Genomic DNA, 17,826 nt, shown 5'->3' on the forward strand with positions numbered 1-17,826 from the left:
TAGAGAGCCAAAACAAGTTTCTGCTATTGCCAAGCGAGCAAGAACTTGAAATACCACTCCTGACCCTCCGTAACAATCTCTACCAGGCAATAACAAGCTTCATTTGTGCGCTTATCTGAAGAATACATAGATATACTGGGTGCAGATGCAGACACTGGAGAGCTCAGTCAGTATATATAGATCAGCAGAATGGTAAGGGATTCTACTTCTTGTCGCTGCAGTAACCGCCGTGGTAGGTTCCGTCCTTGAGGCACTGCAAATACATTGGTAAACGACTAAAGCTGTTACTTGTAGGAACACATACAGATGCGCTACAGGCGGCATCGCCAGCACCCCAAATGTCGCCAATCTGGCAGGAGGAGCGGGCCACGAGGTTATCCGTGGGGGCCCGCAAAGGTCATGGAGCCAAAGAGAGCAATGGCGCTGAAGACGATGGTAGAGAACTGCATTTTGATGGGGTTGTGAATGAAGATGGTTCTTCGGTATTAGAATGGATTGCTAGTTTGTCTTGGTTGATTTTGCTGATGTGTTGATGAGATCGAGGACAGAAGCGGGCATCAAGGGAATATTTATATTCTATTCCAGGCCATTGAGTCCAGGTGTGAAGATAATAATAACTAGGGCATCTTCGCGTTGCATGATGATTCAAGCTATCTAATACTCTGTTCCCTCTTGCCACGGACGTGGATCATCAACGTTTAGGCATATACAATGTCGATCGACGACAATCTTCGTTAGGGAGACCTCACAGAGTCGAGTTTGCTGCGTCCGTGGGATCCATATGGTTGTGACTTAGAAAGATATTATTATCCCCATCATGAAACACTGTCAACAATGTAGATCGAGCCTACAAACAGCAAACCCGCGCGAGATATGGGGCTGAATCGTTGAGGTATACGAGGGCTGCGGCTGGGATGTGCGGAGTGGCTACGCTGCGGCTCGTATAAGGCGCACTACCAAGCTAGGGACAACGTACGAACTGCCAATTAGTCTGCTCGAGGTCGAATATAAAACGGATGTCTATCACTTCTGCACATGAGACTGTATCCGCACTTCGTGTTGCCGTCGAAAGTACTTTGCCCCTTTGCAAGTCTCCCTTACAGCAGTGTGTTTTTCAGTTCCCAAAGGCAGCTACGACTTACATACCAATGGATACCGTACCAGTTCAGCATGGTATCATGTCGCCCGCCTAGCAAGTCAGGTCAATCTAGTCTTGCAGAGAAATCAAAGGCACGTGTCTTTCACGCTGCTCGTGGACCATGACGATGACCATCGAAATCAGAAGCCCCAGAGATCCCCGAGATATCAAATTGGTAACTGAGTCACAACATCAGATCGTTCTTGGTCCCAGAGATATACTTGGGATTTCTGAACAACCATGCAGTTTTGGCAGCAAGCAAAGGGGTCTAAGATGGGCGTTAGCACGAGCTATTCCAACAAATTTTGTGCCGCCCGAGCGAGATTTTTACCACGGCTCCGAGCTCCTCCAACAGAGCTCTAAACCTTTGGCGGCGTATCGGCACGATTTCTAGTCCAGATGAAAGGGAGGCCTTGCCTTCATGGTCAAAGCGGACGCATGACTCGTACAATGCAATCTCAAGCAAGCACACACCTATACTAGGGATATCATCGCGCGTCCTGAAATCTTCTCAGCGCAGAGACCCTGTCACTGTGATGACGATGCGGGTGCAGGTTCCTGGCCCAGCCTAAGTTGCCGAATTTGTCAGTCCGGCCTTACGCTGCACGTATCGATTTGAAGCTGAGGAATAAGGGGCCTATGCCAGTGTTCTTCGTGCTTGTGTTGTCGTGGAAGGTGAGGATTGTCTCCGGCCAGATACTTAGACCTTGTTGCCCTGGCCTCTACAGGAGTGAATGATTTCTCTTTCTCTGGCCACACTGGTCTATGTCTGTATATCTAAATTCTGGCATCAGGTATATACCTGAGCTGTGCGCATCCACCCGACTCGGATGCTAAATAACCATGGACTGGCTCACGGGGAATATGGACGTCACGTAATCGTATCACACCTATGCTGTATTCAGACTGGTCAAATGATTCCGGCTCCACGTGTCCTCGTAGAGAATGCCGCTTGACGATGTAGGATATAGCTCCGAATGCGGCAAGCGAGTCGATTACATTGGGACGTCCAAGGCGATGCGGATCTCGTCCAACGTGCAGCTTCGGGTCCCTGCCATGACAGCGCGACCGGAAATCAGGGAAACAATATTTACATCCCTATGATTAACAAGCACGAATAAGGATCACCGACAGAAGGCGTAGGCAATTTACAAGAGTGGTGAACAGTGTCTCCTGGTTAGTCATGAAGTCTATTCCGCAAAGAAAACACGGGAGAAGCATCTGCAAGAGTCAAAAAAATAAAATAAAATAAAAATAAAAAAAAAGGTGGTTTCCATAACGGCCTCTAACAACCTATCAGTGAATTGGGTAGGTATAGCGATGTGACAAGCAATTCGGTACTCACCCCTGCCAATGAAACTTCTGCTGGACCTACAATATGCACTACACAGCTACCACATAATCTAGAGCTATGTTGCCCTATGGTTGAGAACACTGTTCTTGTGGTGACTATGCAGGTATTAAATATCGGTAACTAGAATGCTCCCTAATTTACCTAGATAGGTAGGCTGAAGGGGGCCTAGTAGAAGGTTGGAAAGGTGTGGAAGGTTTCTGCGACAGTCGAAGAGTTGCCCGATCTAAACGTCAACCGCCGGTATTTGCTGTATCCATTGTAGCAGCCGTTGGGAGTGTGCGTTTGGGCGGAGTAGTGATAGTGCATGTGTTCGATTATCTGCCTAGGTAGGCTGAAGTAAATGTCATATCCCCGGAAAGATAAATTTACAGACTCAAGTAGGTAACATGATATAATTACATCCCCAAAAACCTCCCCAAAGTACCCGGCTAACCCCGAATCTCCAACTTTCCAACTTCGCCGCTAAACGCACATCTCATCCTACCCAAAGCCAGGAATCGGCGTCCCAATCGCTACACCCACACATAACAACCACCCGGCGGCATAAGATTCAGAATTTGGTGCATCATGCGCACGAGCGTAAGCAGGTCACTTGCCTTCTTGTCCAATAGATACCCGACGTCCAGTTCAGCCGCTATGTCCATATTCAATCCTGGAAAACCGCCTGGCATACGCTCTCCAAGAGAGCGGCGGGAACCGTAGCAAAAGCCGGAGCCTGATCCAGAACTAGCGTGTAAGCCGGAATCCGGTGTGGTTTCGTTTCCGTAGCCGGAGTTCGAGCCGGAGCCTGAGCCGGTATTAGTACCGGTGCTGGTCCGGCTCCTAGGTGTCCGCCCTAGATCGAAGCCTGTGCCAGAGCCTGTACCGGGCCCGGACCCCGATCCGGACGTTCCAGCTTGCTCTCGCAACCCCAGGCTCAGGCCCATGCTCATGTGGCTGAGTTGTCGCAGCACTGAGTCGAGAAGGTCGTCGAGCCGACTCGCGGCGATATCACGCCTGCCGCAGAAGCGTATAACCTTGAGGCATGACTCAATGTGCGTAAAGATATCGGTGATATCGGTGATTTCGGCGCCAGTGAAATACTTATGGCAGACACCGAGCAGGAGGACAATGCACGAGTCGAAGGCGGAGCGTCTGATCGCCGTCCACAGTTAGTTTGGCTGTTCAGTGATTGAGAAACGGGGGCGGGGAGAGAGAAGGGGCATTTGCGTACATGACGAGCCAGCACCGCGTCATAATCGCCTCATTAGAGAACATAAGCATGATAATGCGGGCCAGCTGGATCGAGAAGTCCGTATGCACGTCGTAGATATGTTTGGGTACTTGCTTAAACAATGTCTCAGGCGAGCAGCCGGGGTCCTGCTGGAACTGGTCCGCGCCGATCCCCGTGCCGTTTGTCCCAGATTGACTCGCCTTGAGAAGCTGGCAATAGAGTTGCAGGCGGGAATCGATGTATAGCATGTGCATCATATAGATTGCGCGTTCTTGTAGGACGGTAACACTTTTTTCGGGCTTATTCAGCGCGGCGAGGTGAAGTTGTGGCGGAAGGCCTTGGTGCCAGAGGTCGAGTTTTAGGGATAGTCTGTCGGCGTGCGCCCAGTAATCTGCCTGACGGAGGACCATTTCATCCTGGATTCCGGATGCGAGTAGAGCCAGCTTCGTCATTTGATTCTGGATCAGACGCGTCGTATACGCTTCAGGCGTCATGGGCGAGCTGAGAGCTGCTGGGGGCCAAAGGCTATGGACCTGGTTTTGTTCTGTCAGTTGATGGTACGGAAAACAACAGCAGGCTAGGGACGTACGAGGTCTATTTCCCTTTCGGTAAGACAGTTCCTGTAGCCGAGAGAGTAGGACAGCCATCTAGTGGGCAGTTAGGATGGTGCCAGAAAGAAATGAGGCACATAGAGAAGGCATACCCTTCTAAGAATACCAACGTCTGCAACGTCCTCCGATACTCTGTGTCCCTGCCATCAGGGGACGCATGCTGCAACTGGGGCTCCATCCTTGATCTGGCTATATTCAACGCGGACACTGCACGCACATCCGTTGGCTTTCTTTCCATCATATCGTTCATAAAGAGATTAGCAGGCGGGCATACTTATCAACAATCTCGCATTCGAGCTCTTATCCATAATGCAGCTCATACACAGACAGATAAAGATGCGCATCCCCTGGATTTGATCCCCCTGCATCGCCTCATTGAGACTCGTCGAGGCCAGAAAAAAGTACGCAGCGCGTGCCTCTTCCGGAACCTCGTCGATCTTATAATGAGAGCCAATTGCCGCAAGGGCTGAGAGCTCGCAGACGTCCTCCATACTCGCCTCATCACTGTGATAGACTTTGTTCATAAGTTGCGTTGCTTGCTCCTCAGTCGTAACGTAAAATAGCGTCGCAGCACACTGGAAAAATGCGTCGAGCGCGTACCGCGTCAGCTTCTCGTCCGGTAATTTCTCGCGGTGATTCCCCCGATGGTGTCCGTATTGCGAGACCATGCGACAAAGGAGCGGATGGTCTGCTGTTGCGGCATAAAACATGTGCACCATTTCGTCGTCTTCGTCGCGCAGGGGGTGGAAGTCAATGGAATAGTGGCCAGGGCCACGAACCGTCTCTAGGCGCTGAGCTTGATGCTGCTGAGCACTCAGCTGCGCAACCTGCTCCTCGAGATACCGGTTCCGCTGCTCGAGCGCCTGAACGCGAGCTTTCCATTCTTCTTTTTTCCGTCCGTCGGAGCCGGTGTATTCGCATGGCGTCCCGAGGTCACGGCAGCTGGGGCAGGGTTTGCCGCCATCGCACTGCGTTCGTCGCGTCAATTCGTACTCTTATCGAATGTAGGGTCGGGTGAATAGAGGTAGGTGAGAAAGTCGTACTCGTTTTCGCAACGACCGACACTTATCGCAAGCCCGGCCTGACTTGGTAAGCTTTGGTATCCCATTTCCATTTCTGTCGCCATTGCCCTGTCCGAGGTTCACGGGGAGGATGCCGCCGCGCGGTGCGAGGGGCTTGTCTTGGGAGTGAGGGTGATTGTTCTTCATCAGACATGAACCGTTCCTATGTTCTGTTAGGAGTAGGTAAGTCTTGTTGATCTGAGCGCAAGTCACACTGAGTGCTATTTCTACTCATAGAGGTGGCGTGGCGTGATAACTTGACGGCACTGCATGGAGTGAAGTAAAAGATACGGGAACTGACCCGGGCCCTCCAGGGTTCGGCGCTGACTGCGCATTCGCCGGTCTGCTGTCCTTAGTGAGGGGGATAGGAAGTATATTCCGGTCTTCGCGGACGTCGCCACGAATTTTCATTCGGCGTGCTGTCATATTCGTCCATGCTGTGCAACTCAAAGCCTCCAGTCTGCTGACCTGTACTTTATATCATGAAACTTTGTGGGTTGGAAAGTTTGGTAGTGGTAGAGCCAACCCCGGATGGCGCAGCCTCATCTGGTGTGGCAGTGGGAGGATGCCGGCTGTGATAGGGCCCCATTACCACCGACATCACGACTGAATCTTATTCCCTTTAGCCGTCTGCTGATCGTCCAATCTATGCATATCCACGATTTCGGAGTTCTGACAGTTCGCACGAACTTCTCGAATCTTAAGGGCCAGGCGAGTGGAAAAGCGCTCGGCGTGGATGGTTGTGCAGTGTGGAGTTCGATAAGGGGTCCATCCATCCGCAGGCGGTTCCTAGGCGTCAGGGGGATGTCTCGTGGGTTTATCCTTTGTGCGTGGTTGTAATCTGGGACGAATCAGCTAGCGGGCGTATATGATGCATGGATATACATCCTTATCCACACGGAACATTTCCATATCTGTACAAACACGGCATGTCAAGTTGGAGCGTCATCTGGATTCAGGAAAGAGAATACATTATATATCCAAACAAGGCACTAACTATCATAACAGCACGGATCAAGCCACCAGGGCCCTCTCTGGTTGATCACAGACTAGACCTGCACCGGTCTACCAAGAAGGCCAGCGTCTAGTTGCGAGCGGCGCAGGAACCCTTGGGCATGGCGACAGGAGCCTCGGTGGGCTGGGCACCCTACGTGAAACGGGAGCTGGAGCAGAGGCGGAAGCGGGCGCCTGAGTAGCAGCAGGAGCAGGCTTCGTCTCCGCAGGCTGTTCCGGAGCCTCAGCCTTCTTATCACAATCCCCCCGGTACGCATCAATACCTTTCTGTATGTGCTCTGCGATGCTATCGACCAGGTTTCCGGCGATATCGCCCAGGGCGGATAGGCCCTTGCTCACAATAGCGGACGACAAGGACTTGGCGCCATCATCAAGCTTCTGGACTGACTGCAGGGTGACGCATCCTTTGCGAGGTTGTCAACGTCAGCCTTAATGCCGATGAGAGACTTGATTGTCTTGTTGGTGTCGTCGGCGAGCTTCTTGGTGGGAGAGACGAGCCGAGGGCGTCGAGTTGGTTGAGTTCGTAAGATAGGGAAAGCGGCGGAGAGTTTACTTTGTGGTTGGGCTGGGAGGGTGAGATTAAGATGAGGCTGAGGACGAGCAGAAGGCTTGTTTTGCTTCAGAGTGGTGAAGTTGATGTTGAAAATGATGTTTGTCCACAGTCAGGGTCCCTGAAACGGGTCTCATACAATCGGCAGACTGCCAATTTCAGTGACGTTGAGGAATGCTGATATCATTCATTCAGAGGCTCGGCGCTTCCATGGCAGTTTGCCGAACGAGTCTCAGTATGAAACAGACGATCATCATAATCAAGCCTGATTATCGAGCATCGACTCGTTCAAAACTCCACGATTAGCTCCCTGGTGCCAGTGTACCATCAGGGCCTGGTCTCGGACTCGGGGAATCGAAGATCCTGTGAATTAGTTTCAGAAGGCCAGTTTCTGGGGTAGTGTTCGCCAGTTTGCCTTGGTCCGGGCGATCTCCTGGGATTGGAATGTCCATTAGGCACCACAATAGTGAACCTTCGGCATTCGACCCCCGGGAAACGAACTCATGACTTCGGATATGGTTTGCCCAGCCACAGTAGGTTAGGCAATACTGTGATGTGATCGAGTTCGAGATGGCAAAATATGCAGGACTTGTCTTGTGTGCCCGGCAGTCGCGATAGACCGGGGGATCGGCGTCCACTTGGCTCAAAATCAGGGAATCGGGACAATGGGCTATCCTCGTGAAATAATGCAGCTCCTCAGCAAGATCAGCAGGTACCCAATCAAAAATGCTGTTGTTAGCAGGTTTCGCCGGATACGAAGCCATCACGGATACAGCCGGGGAGTCCGTGTATGGAAGATCCGCCAGGTTGACGGAACAGGCATACATGTTTTGCCTCCGGCTTGTGCTCCATAATGACAATCTGCGGCCGAGGATGCCTCTCCTGGAGTCGTACTCGTATTCCTGCTTTTGTGGTCTATATAATGAATCGATAAACCATTACGTCGTCGAAGGACACTCCATGGCCTCGTTCGTAGCCATCTCCTGACCACGGGTTCGCGCAATGGCTGTGGGGCGAGGTTTTCGAGAAGGCTATCAAACTGAGCCAGAGGTGGCTAGGGAATGATATTCCTGGTTCTCCACAATGGATATGGCAAGTGGTTCCGGTTCTCGATTTTCGGTATCAATTGGATAGTAACAGTGTTCCCGATCATGGCAGGTGATGGGAGGTCTATAAGTCTACTACTAGTACTTAGCTCGAGACGAGATGTGAGTGGGAGCTTGCAGCCTGCACAGAACAGCAAATTCGTTCCAGCCCTGTCTACACTTAACCCCCACAGAACACGGTAAACACTCCTCTCGTTGGACAAGCGGCTCCCAACAGTTAGCGGTCACCAGTAGCCGGGCAATAGGATAATCGTCGATTAACAAGTCCTTGCTGTTGCCAATTATGATTGCCTGCACCGATTTATCTTCTATGGCTTTTGAAAGATCGCCCGTTACTAACTTTGAATCCTCACAGCCGTCATTATGACAGCTGATGACGATCAGTCCGCGAGGTATTGTTTGTACGACCCTCCATCAACCACATCCTGGCGCTCAGCATCTTGCAGGATCTCAAGAAAGACCTGTAATGTCGGCCGTCGATTCTATGCCGTTTTAAGACACACTACGGCAGACTATTACGACAAAACTGCAAAAACCAAAATTTCATGTAAGCGCTAGTATATGACCAGCAGAAAACTAGATATATAATAGCCTGCTGTCGGAGTGGCTTGCTTAGTTTTACTACCACTAGCTGGTAGTTACTCGTCCTGAGCACCATGAAGAGGTGTAAGCCTTGCTCAGGGTGCTGTACACAATGCCTGTACAACTAGGCATGCTGGTGCTGTAACGCGCGTAGGTAGTATTGGTATTGTTTTCAACTAGCTGTCCTGTATGCACGAATATCACAAGCTTAAAAAATGAAACAAAAGATAGAAGCGCCAATATCCTCCTCCCTTTTATTAACCTCTGCCGGTTGTACATCAAGACTTCTCGGATCTGTATGCCTACGGATCTCTTTACCGAAGCTGCGCGCTGCAATTCCGAGGTTGTATACTGATGTTGCAGAAACCTTATTTAAATCTCTGGAATCCTTCTTGGTTGAGGGCATGGCCGACAATCAAAATCCAGGCCATAACCTGTGACACCAGGCACAACATAAGCACTGTATTCTTGTTAAAGATCTTGAAGATATCTTTGGACAGCAGCAGGTGCCAGCTCTCGATATAAAGAATAAAGACGATCCCTGAAGATATTAGCCTCAAGCATGCTTAGTACTCAAATAATTTACTAGCTATTAAATGACGCTTGCTCCAGAAATAGGTATAAAGTAGAGTTTTGCCGTAGCCTTTAATCTGGCCATGATCAAGCTCTGTACGAAGCTGCTCAAGAACACTTTCTACCTGTGCCTGAGCAGCTATAGGTTCTTGATTTATTAATAAAATCCTAGCTTGTGGCGGAGATATAGGAGCATACAAGCACTAATATCAAAGATATCCTGCTGTAGAACCTCAAGCAGCTTGCTCTCTTCAAGTCCAATCTAATAGAAGAGAACCTTGATTCAAGCATGCAGAACTTGATTAGTTCCTACCATATAATTCTGCTTCTGGATTCCCCAGCAGCAAAGTTGTATACGAAGCGTGTATTCAGAAACAGTAATATTATGAGTTCTAGAGAGATTCTCTATTATGGAGTTACAGGGTATATTCTTAATATAAAGATTAACAATCTCAGCTTTATAAGGCTCAAGATCAGTAGCTGAGCGAGGCACGACTTGTAGGATAAAACCAAGTAGCAGTACCAGGAAAATAAAGGAGGCTATGTACATTGCTGCTTTACAAAAACATGGATATCTAGCCAAGGTGGACAGAAAGGTGGTATACTACATATACTAGCGCTTACATGAAATTAGGTTCTTGCAGTTTTGTCGTATAGTCTGCCGTAAATCCGTCGCCTCTTCAGTCACTCGGTGGTATAGCCGTCCTTCGAATTGAATATGACCAGGAACCACATTAACCCAGCACAAGGCTTTATTACAGGACGCTCAGTCCAGATCCGACTAGACGCGGAGCTAGGACCTATTGCAGAGATCGTCTGCGGTCTGTCACAAGGCTCCCTAGTATCCCCGTTCCTGTTTTTGCTCTACCTGAACCCCCTGTTCTTCCTTGGCAATCCAAGGTCCAACTTTGGCTATGCGGACGACGCAGACCTCCTATTTATCTCTCCGACACTAGAGTAAAACTCCCAAAGCCTGCCAGAGTCCTACAAGAAGCCCTGGACCGGGGCCTTGTGCGGGGAGTTACCTTTGCATCTGACAAATACAAGCTATTATACTTTACCCGCCATAGAGCTGGCCAAGACTCCAGACGTACACCTCCAGCACAAGCAGGACCAGTAACTGTCGCTGAGAGTATAACCCGACCCTATCTCCGCTGGCTTGGGATCCTCTTTGACAAGAATCTCAGCTTTAAATACCATGTTAAAGTGTTAACTTTAAAGGCCTTGACAGTTGTCAACGCCGTCCGCAGCCTAAGGAATACAGTACGAGGAGTATGCCCATATCTTATACGGTAAGCCATAACCGCCTGCGTCCTTCGGAAGGTTTACTACGGCGCTGAAACCTGGTGGCCAGGTCGGACACGCCCCGGTCCCCGCACGGGGCCTACTCGAACCGGGTCCAAGGCCACCTTGACACGATAACCAGGGTAATACTAGCCGGGGCCAGGGCAGTCCTCCCTGTCTACCGTGCAACCCCAACACCAGTACTCTACCAAAGAATCAGGAATTTTATTAGTAGAGATCGAGCTTGACTACATATCTGCCTCAGCCACAACCCGCCTCCACCGTCTTGATCCGCACCTCCCCCTCCACAAGAGAGCCACAAAAATAGCCCGGACAGGCCTTTAAACCAGCTGCTTTGCACGCCATGTACTACCCCTACCTAAGTTAGAACGACTTAACCCACTCCAACATGCCCCCTGGCTCCTACAGGAGACAAGGGAAGCTGCCCAGCTAAAGGTCAGGGCCCGTATATAAACCAGGGATAAGAAGCAGGTAGCTACTAGCTTCCAAGACTTCTACATCTCTCCCGCAGACAGATATGAAGGTCTTCACAGAAGACTCAAAGCTAGCAAATGGCATGGCAGGTGCTGGGCTTGTCTTATACTAATATGAAAGGCTTTTTCTCCAGTTTTCCTTCTCCCTAGGCCTGAACAAGGAAGTTAGTTTCCGATGCCGAAGCCGAAGCAGCTCTAGCTGGAGTTAAAGCAGCTTTTGGTCTAGATACAGCTTGCTTTGCCACCAACCTAGAGGTAGCCGCACGGCTCCTATCACTATTCGCAGGCTCGTCCCAAGAGGTTTTCGAATCCTTCCGCGTCCTTGCCTCGACCTGGCCAGCACGTGAGAGGTTTCCATATACCAACGGCGGGTCCGTACGGATCTGCTGAGTCCCTGGCCACAAGATGCTGTCGGCTTGGTCCTTTATAAAATGTTAGAGTATTTTAATGTTGGAAATGTTGGTTTCCCAACGCCCATCTGTAGATGGCGGTTAGTGTGATTCAATTGCTCAAGTTAGGAAGAATTTTTCATTCCACCTGCTCAAACTTGAGATGAATACAGCAGGTGACTCTAGATATACCGTCTTTACAAGTATGTGTCCTATTACTCGGTGGCCACACAAGGGAGGTATATCCGGCAACAACCATATTGATAAGGAGGACTGCCTTCACCTATATTTATTTCTGAATAGAAAAGTCTTCCATTAAAAGGATATACGCAGCGGCTTTGTAGGAGCTCTGGTCTTACGCCACTTGATCAAGACTGGGATCTAGAAAAGATCAGGGTTTGTATATCGCATACCAACACCACTACTTCTTGTTCAAGGTCTAATATCGTCTGCTAACCGAACACCTCAGGATTCTTGTTTACTTGATCGCAAGTCTCGCAGTAAAGAAAGAAGCTTTTAAAGAATTTCCATGTGGATTACACCGATGCACTTACTACCATGGCGCGCGGGACTTGGCCGCGTAGGGGCATGGATTGAGGAGAAATGCTGACGAAGAGAATTACCAGTTTAGGGAGGGATGAGAATGTTTGGACTACCCTTGTTCGGGCGTTTGGGGCGCAGTTAGGGCTAAAAGGGCACCTAGGGGCCGTGGACCTTAACGGCATGGCCTACCGTTAGACTGGGACCTTCACTAGCAATCGCGTATAGTTAACAGATCCGCGTATAAATACATCATTATTTTGTCTACAAGGTCTGCGATAGCTCGCTGTGATTACTCTTTAAAAGACTGATGGGAGAATCAGCTCGGTGCTGCTGCCAATCATAATATCAAGTGTCTGCTTGGAAGCATGACTATCTAAAAGACTAATCTGGTAGTCATGACGCCTTTTCGGCTTAGCGGTATAGTTTCCCAATATCTAGCCATCTTACCAATTAAGGTAGTTAATCTGGTATCAGTGGAAATTTGGAGACTATTTCTAGCGCAAAGGACGAGCGGCGCCTTGATCGATCACCCTGGTCACCCAGTTATGCGTGATCCAGGTGAGCATTGCGCGTGCCTCACCCCCTGCTGCTCACCTCGCTCACCCAAGTCTCTGACTTCAGGGCGGCATTGCTCACCTCCTAGAACAAGATGGGCAATAGTCTTGGCGCTCGTAGTTTTTTGCTCGGTAGGGATCATGAGCTCCAGGGCAAGATAAGTAGTTGCAATTTATACTTCCGAACAAGGAGAAGATGAAACTGCAATCTGAGCTACAGGGATGCCAGGAGATATTAGACCCCAGAGGCCCCACGGGGGCACCGCCAACCTGGCTGACCAGAAGGAATTGCATTCCTTCATAAGTCCCCGGGTATTATGGAAGGAACACAGATCGTTGACGCCTGTTGTCTGGTATGGTATGGAAATAAGGGTGCATGGAGTATGAGGTAGACTTGTCAGGATTCGCTCAGGATAGATCAAGCTGTTCCAGAAAGCACGGATGCTAGTGATTAAGCCGCCAAAATTATATATATCAGACAAGAGCCATATATCACTTAGAGACTACCAGCGCTTCAAATCTCGCAAGAGACATTCTTACTACCTTATATACATGCTGAAGGTGAATTATACCTCATCAAAAAACACCTCTTGTAGTGTCAACCAACCTGTTTGCCTTTGACAGTCGACTAGTTTGGAAACAGTTACTCCAATTTAATAACATATACATATATTTTGACAAGCAAAAGAACTCCAACAATTGCCCTGGTGGTCTAGTGGTATGATTCTCGCTTAGGGCTAACCCTAGCATCATAATTGCGAGAGGTCCCGCGTTCGATCCGCGGCTAGGGCCTTTTTTTTTGTCATGATTTATTTTTTGCCGTCGTACAGGTAGCTCTATAACAGTCTTGCAGCTTATTGCATATATGTGATCTGCCAGGTTGCAACGTCGTCAAACCTCGCGCCTTTGGCTGGGGAGTGGTATTGATAAATGGCCATCCATTACCATGTGCTACCGATCAACCCCCCCGGACAAAATCCCGAACCAAGGTAGATGATCATCGTCTAAGATGATCCATGAGACAATTCCCAATATTAGGATGATGCAGACGGGACCTTGCGAATAGGGGATTATGGGATGGGGGACCAACGCCTGGTCTACTGGTCTTCGTTTAATGATCACTGAAATTCACTGACTGTATATATTTCTATGAAGTCGATACACACTGGGCATGTAACAACGGACACCCAATCTGTCAGGCATCAACTCTTGAGCCATACAAACAACTGGCTTGCTGGGCATCAATTACTGGCAAGGGCAGCTGCCCGCCGATGCCCAACTAACTGTTGCCCGACAGCAGGGTGCCATGTATATAGAGTCACCAAGATTGCTAGCAACTTAGCTCCCCAAGCGATTCATTCTCTTCTGTCCTGACATACCTTCCTCTCTGTATCTCCATCGTAGATTGTCTGCCCTACGAACCAACTAGGTATCTCGCCAGTTGCTGCCCCCGGCGCCCCGACAGCTGTCCGCACACTGTTGTCTTGAGCGCCTTACAGGGCAGGCAATAGCTGTGCACGAAAAGTCTTGAACGATCAGTCTTCTGCACCCCGTAAATATCTTGCGGGTACAATATGCGCCGCAACTAAGTAGTTGAGGACCTGGAAGCCTTTAAAGGCCATCATGCACCTGTCCTTTTACCATACTTATATAACAAATGCACGCGGATTCAAGCCCTCTGATGATAGTTGCTGTCATGCTGTCATACTGTTATAATGATATGATTGTAAACATGTTCCGCCACGGCATTTGATGTGGCGGTTGCTCTAGCACAGTCAAGGTGGCTATTGTGGTAGCGCATATGATAGCACCCCGGTCATAATCTCTATCCAGCGTCCCAATATCCCCAGTCTATAGCGTTTAGCTTGACTGCTGGTATACCCTGACACTGAGGCGTGTAGAACTAACACTAGGTTCTACAAATCCAACTAGTTCAGCTGTATCCTAGCCCCTGGGGTAAGTTGCCAGTGTCTACCATGTTTTGAACCTCCCAGTAATTATAGATATATATATATATATATATACCGCTAATGCCTAATGCATGAATGTGGTAGATCAGGTGATAAGTCCCCCGATGTTGTTGTTGGATGGGGGATAGTAATCATCATCAATCAGCCCTTCAGCTTCTCGTATAGAGGTATAGATGTTCGAGGAACTCTCCGGCTGAAGTCAAACACGGCCGCTCAATTGAATGCGAAAATAGATAGAAAGAGTAGAAGAGTGAGCAGTAAGCTTAACCCAGCGGATGATAGTCCAGCAACACTGCTTCGAACAAAGCACAGTTTAATAGCCATTTTATGGTCTCGAGAGTATCAGATGGATCGCCACGATGGTGATTTCTGTAAAGAGCACACCTCTGTTGCCACCCGACTAAGAATCTCCCAAATGCCCTGGAAACACCCTATTTAAATATGCCCGCACTTCCTCCTCTTCCCCAGCACGGCCAGAAGCAATCCTCGTTTCCAGACGCGGGACGATCCAAAAATTCAAGTGAAGCCCCACTGAGCCTAGTGGTCTCTTGACACGATGCACCGAGTGCTTTATGTTTCCAACAAGCTTTCTCAGGATATGACCCGCCAAGACAACGAATTCTCCTGGCTGGCTCCCGACGGGGTAGAACGCTGCCCTCTTTGCGACTGCCGTGCTGGACAGGTTTCCCGTCAAGTCTCGCATATCAGCAATTTGGAGCCCGGCAAGCGAGTCCTGGAAACAGAAGAGCATTGTGGTGGGATCTATGTGCGGAGGCACTCGAAGAGTATTGTTATCCTTGTCATCAGGGAAATGGTAATAGTACGGCGCAAAGTACGTGTTCTCTGGACCATGAATAGACGTCAAAGAAGTCGAGAGGCCCAGAGATTGAGAAAGACTGTCGAGAAGGCTATAGGCGACCCGGATGCATTCTTCATGCAGGGGCTTTGAGATATCCATCAGCTCTCTTCCGGGCGAGGACCAATCATTAGTTGGCACCAGGTCATAGACGCCGTACTTGAACTCGATGGTTTCATCCAGATGCGGCTTTTCGCGGACTCTCTCGCTGCCGAATGGGACGAATCGAGCATTCGATGTTAAGCCTGAGTACCTGTGATCGGCGGTCTTTGTTTCGAGGTCTCGGTTGAAGAATGCTCGGCTCTGTGAAATGAGTTAGCTGGTTATTCAACTAGGCGAGGCCATAAGAAAAATAAAATAAAAAAAATTGGCGGGATATGATAAAATGAAATAAAGAATATCAGAGACCTGCCTTGTGGAAACAGTCATCCAGTTTATGCTGGGGAATCCCATGATCTCGAATCAGGCACACTCCAGTGTCTCTGAGAGCTTGCGCAAACTTCTCAGCTGCTGGATGCCGAGATTTCGGGTCATCATGAACAAGATCGGCATAGCTGATGGAGGGAATATCAAAAGGCTCGGAGACAGACCCCATATTTTGCGACTGTTGTGATCAGCAAGTTCAATATTAAAGATGACACTTACTTTATAGTCACCTCATGAATTGGGGCTATGATGAGTGTGCGGGTACTGCCGCGAGTCAAAACGTCATACAAAGGGCTGGCTGGAGCTGTGCGCCGCAAACAGAAACCCCCGAAAAAAGGGATCCATGGCGGAAGACGCTTCTGATACTGGTAAACAAAAGAAGCAAAAAAAAAAAGAAGTCAAAGTCACTGACTGCACTTCAGCCAGTACGAGTATCAAGCCACTGGAGAAGCGAGAATGACAAACAAAAGAACATCTTGATGGACAGGGATATCCATTCTATGGCTGCAGCTGCAACTAGATGCTTACCTATCCCAGAGCATACCCGCAATGATACCCCTTCTTCTACCACTCCAACCCCTCTTTTGCACTCGAATCCTGTGCTTCTTTGCACGACCTCTAAACTACTGCGGCGTACGTTGTTTACCAACATTATAAGGCGTACCGCTGGTTACACATTCATCTACATCTGCAGTCAGTCCGAAAAAAAAATGTCCACCAAGCCAACTCCCGTTACTCCATTTCTGGCCGAAACAATCCGATCGAGGAAATCGCAATACTGTCGCTTCGCAGACACCCAGGACTTCACCTCCTGGGCAACTGTCTTCTCTCCCAGCGTGATCGCACAATTCTGCGATCCCCAGGGCACCGTCGTCACCGAAAACGGAGCCACATATTCGTTCGGCAACAGAGACCAACTAGTGGGTTTCTTCAAAGAGGCATTTGCAAAGCAGCAGACGATCCATGTCGTCGGCAGTGGAGAGCTGCACTTTGTGGACGGGACAGACGAGCAGGAAATCAGTGCAATCTGGCCGGTTATCTATCATGCTGCGAGTCATGGAGTTTCAGGAGGCTGGAGCGGCACAGGGGGAGGCCATTATTATGAGACCTGGAGAGTGGAAGACGGCGAGTGGGTTATTAAGAGCTTGAAGTTTGTGAGGGGGTGCTGGAGGGTGCAAATTTTTGATCAGGCTTGATTAAGCTGATGGCTTGTCCTTTTTTTTTTTTTTTTTGGTGTGAGTGTTTATGGAGGGCAGGGCTGGGAGCTTCCCTCACTAGCAAGTAGCTGTCTATCATGGATGAGTTTGAGTCACATCCAAGGTCGAAACAGCATCGAGTTCACCAGTGCCCCTCAGAGATCTATTCCATTCTCGATCAATAGCGTCTGCACAAGATTGTCTCTAGACATGGTAACACAAGTACGCTGTTGTAAAAGATCGAAAACCGCACCCTCGTCCTCCCATCAGCCCCTCCTTCGTCCCTGGCGGATAGATCACAATCACACCATCAGCCAGAGGCTAGCGAAGTTTCTATACGTGATTGGCCTGGCTAATGCAGAGACTGCGTCCGTGAAATTCGCATCTTGATGTCCTCTAACTCTTGTCACTCTCCTTCTCAATGTTCTAGCTTCTACTTGTATACAGCCGGCTCATGTGAGGCCGCTTGACCCAGGCCTGAATACTTGCCCCGATGAGTCAATATTTCTGGCTGGCCTGTTTTTTCAGCTTCAATATCAGCGGGCCACGGCATCCAAGCTCTGCTAGTTTTTTTTTCCTTTATTTTACTTTCTTCTATTCTGTCCAATTTTGATTTTAGGTTTTATTCTTGTTTATTTTATTTTATTTTATTTTATTTTTTATTTTTAATTCTTTTATTTATTTATTTATTTTTTTTTTTTTTTGGTGTTGTATTTTCTACTTTCTCGCCGACATCTCCCCTACCCACAATGGACCTCGGATTCGCCACTGTACCCACTTTGCGTCCAACTTACTGTGGTTGAAGTCATGTCAGTACGTTTGTGGTCGGCGAGAGTTCTGTGATACCATGTCTGCTGGAGACTTGCTCTATTTGACTTGATTCTGTTAGGTGCGTTAGATTAAAGTTGGCGA

The 17,826-nt window shown here is 49.0% G+C and overlaps 3 protein-coding genes and 1 non-coding gene across 4 annotated transcripts; 2 read left to right on the forward strand and 2 right to left on the reverse strand.

The window, feature by feature from the left end:
* Positions 1-3,004: 3,004 nt before the first annotated feature.
* Positions 3,005-5,803, reverse strand: BDW70DRAFT_163673 (Zn(II)2Cys6 transcription factor; the record flags this gene model as incomplete). Its single annotated transcript, XM_073741340.1, has 7 exons — positions 3,005-3,626; positions 3,706-4,238; positions 4,295-4,352; positions 4,409-4,523; positions 4,591-5,284; positions 5,360-5,540; positions 5,679-5,803. The coding sequence occupies 7 exons, from the start codon at positions 5,801-5,803 to the stop codon at positions 3,005-3,007; spliced, it is 2,328 nt and encodes a 775-aa protein (XP_073592140.1).
* Positions 5,804-13,167: 7,364 nt separating this feature from the next.
* BDW70DRAFT_t162 lies at positions 13,168-13,258 on the forward strand. Its single transcript has one exon. It is a non-coding gene; the product is annotated as a tRNA-Pro (tRNA).
* A 1,532-nt stretch (positions 13,259-14,790) lies between these two features.
* Positions 14,791-15,887, reverse strand: BDW70DRAFT_171475 (2OG-Fe(II) oxygenase family protein; the record flags this gene model as incomplete). The annotated part of the gene is made up of 2 exons (XM_073743229.1): positions 14,791-15,595; positions 15,765-15,887. The coding sequence occupies 2 exons, from the start codon at positions 15,885-15,887 to the stop codon at positions 14,837-14,839; spliced, it is 882 nt and encodes a 293-aa protein (XP_073592141.1). The 3' UTR covers positions 14,791-14,836.
* Positions 15,888-16,428: 541 nt separating this feature from the next.
* Positions 16,429-16,914, forward strand: BDW70DRAFT_163675 (uncharacterized protein; the record flags this gene model as incomplete). Its single annotated transcript, XM_073741341.1, has 1 exon — positions 16,429-16,914. The coding sequence occupies one exon, from the start codon at positions 16,429-16,431 to the stop codon at positions 16,912-16,914; it is 486 nt and encodes a 161-aa protein (XP_073592142.1).
* Positions 16,915-17,826: the final 912 nt, after the last annotated feature.

The sequence above is a fragment of the Aspergillus foveolatus genome (genome assembly GCF_047715535.1).
Source record: "Aspergillus foveolatus strain CBS 279.81 unplaced genomic scaffold BDW70scaffold_75, whole genome shotgun sequence".
Classification (NCBI taxonomy): domain Eukaryota; kingdom Fungi; phylum Ascomycota; class Eurotiomycetes; order Eurotiales; family Aspergillaceae; genus Aspergillus; species Aspergillus foveolatus.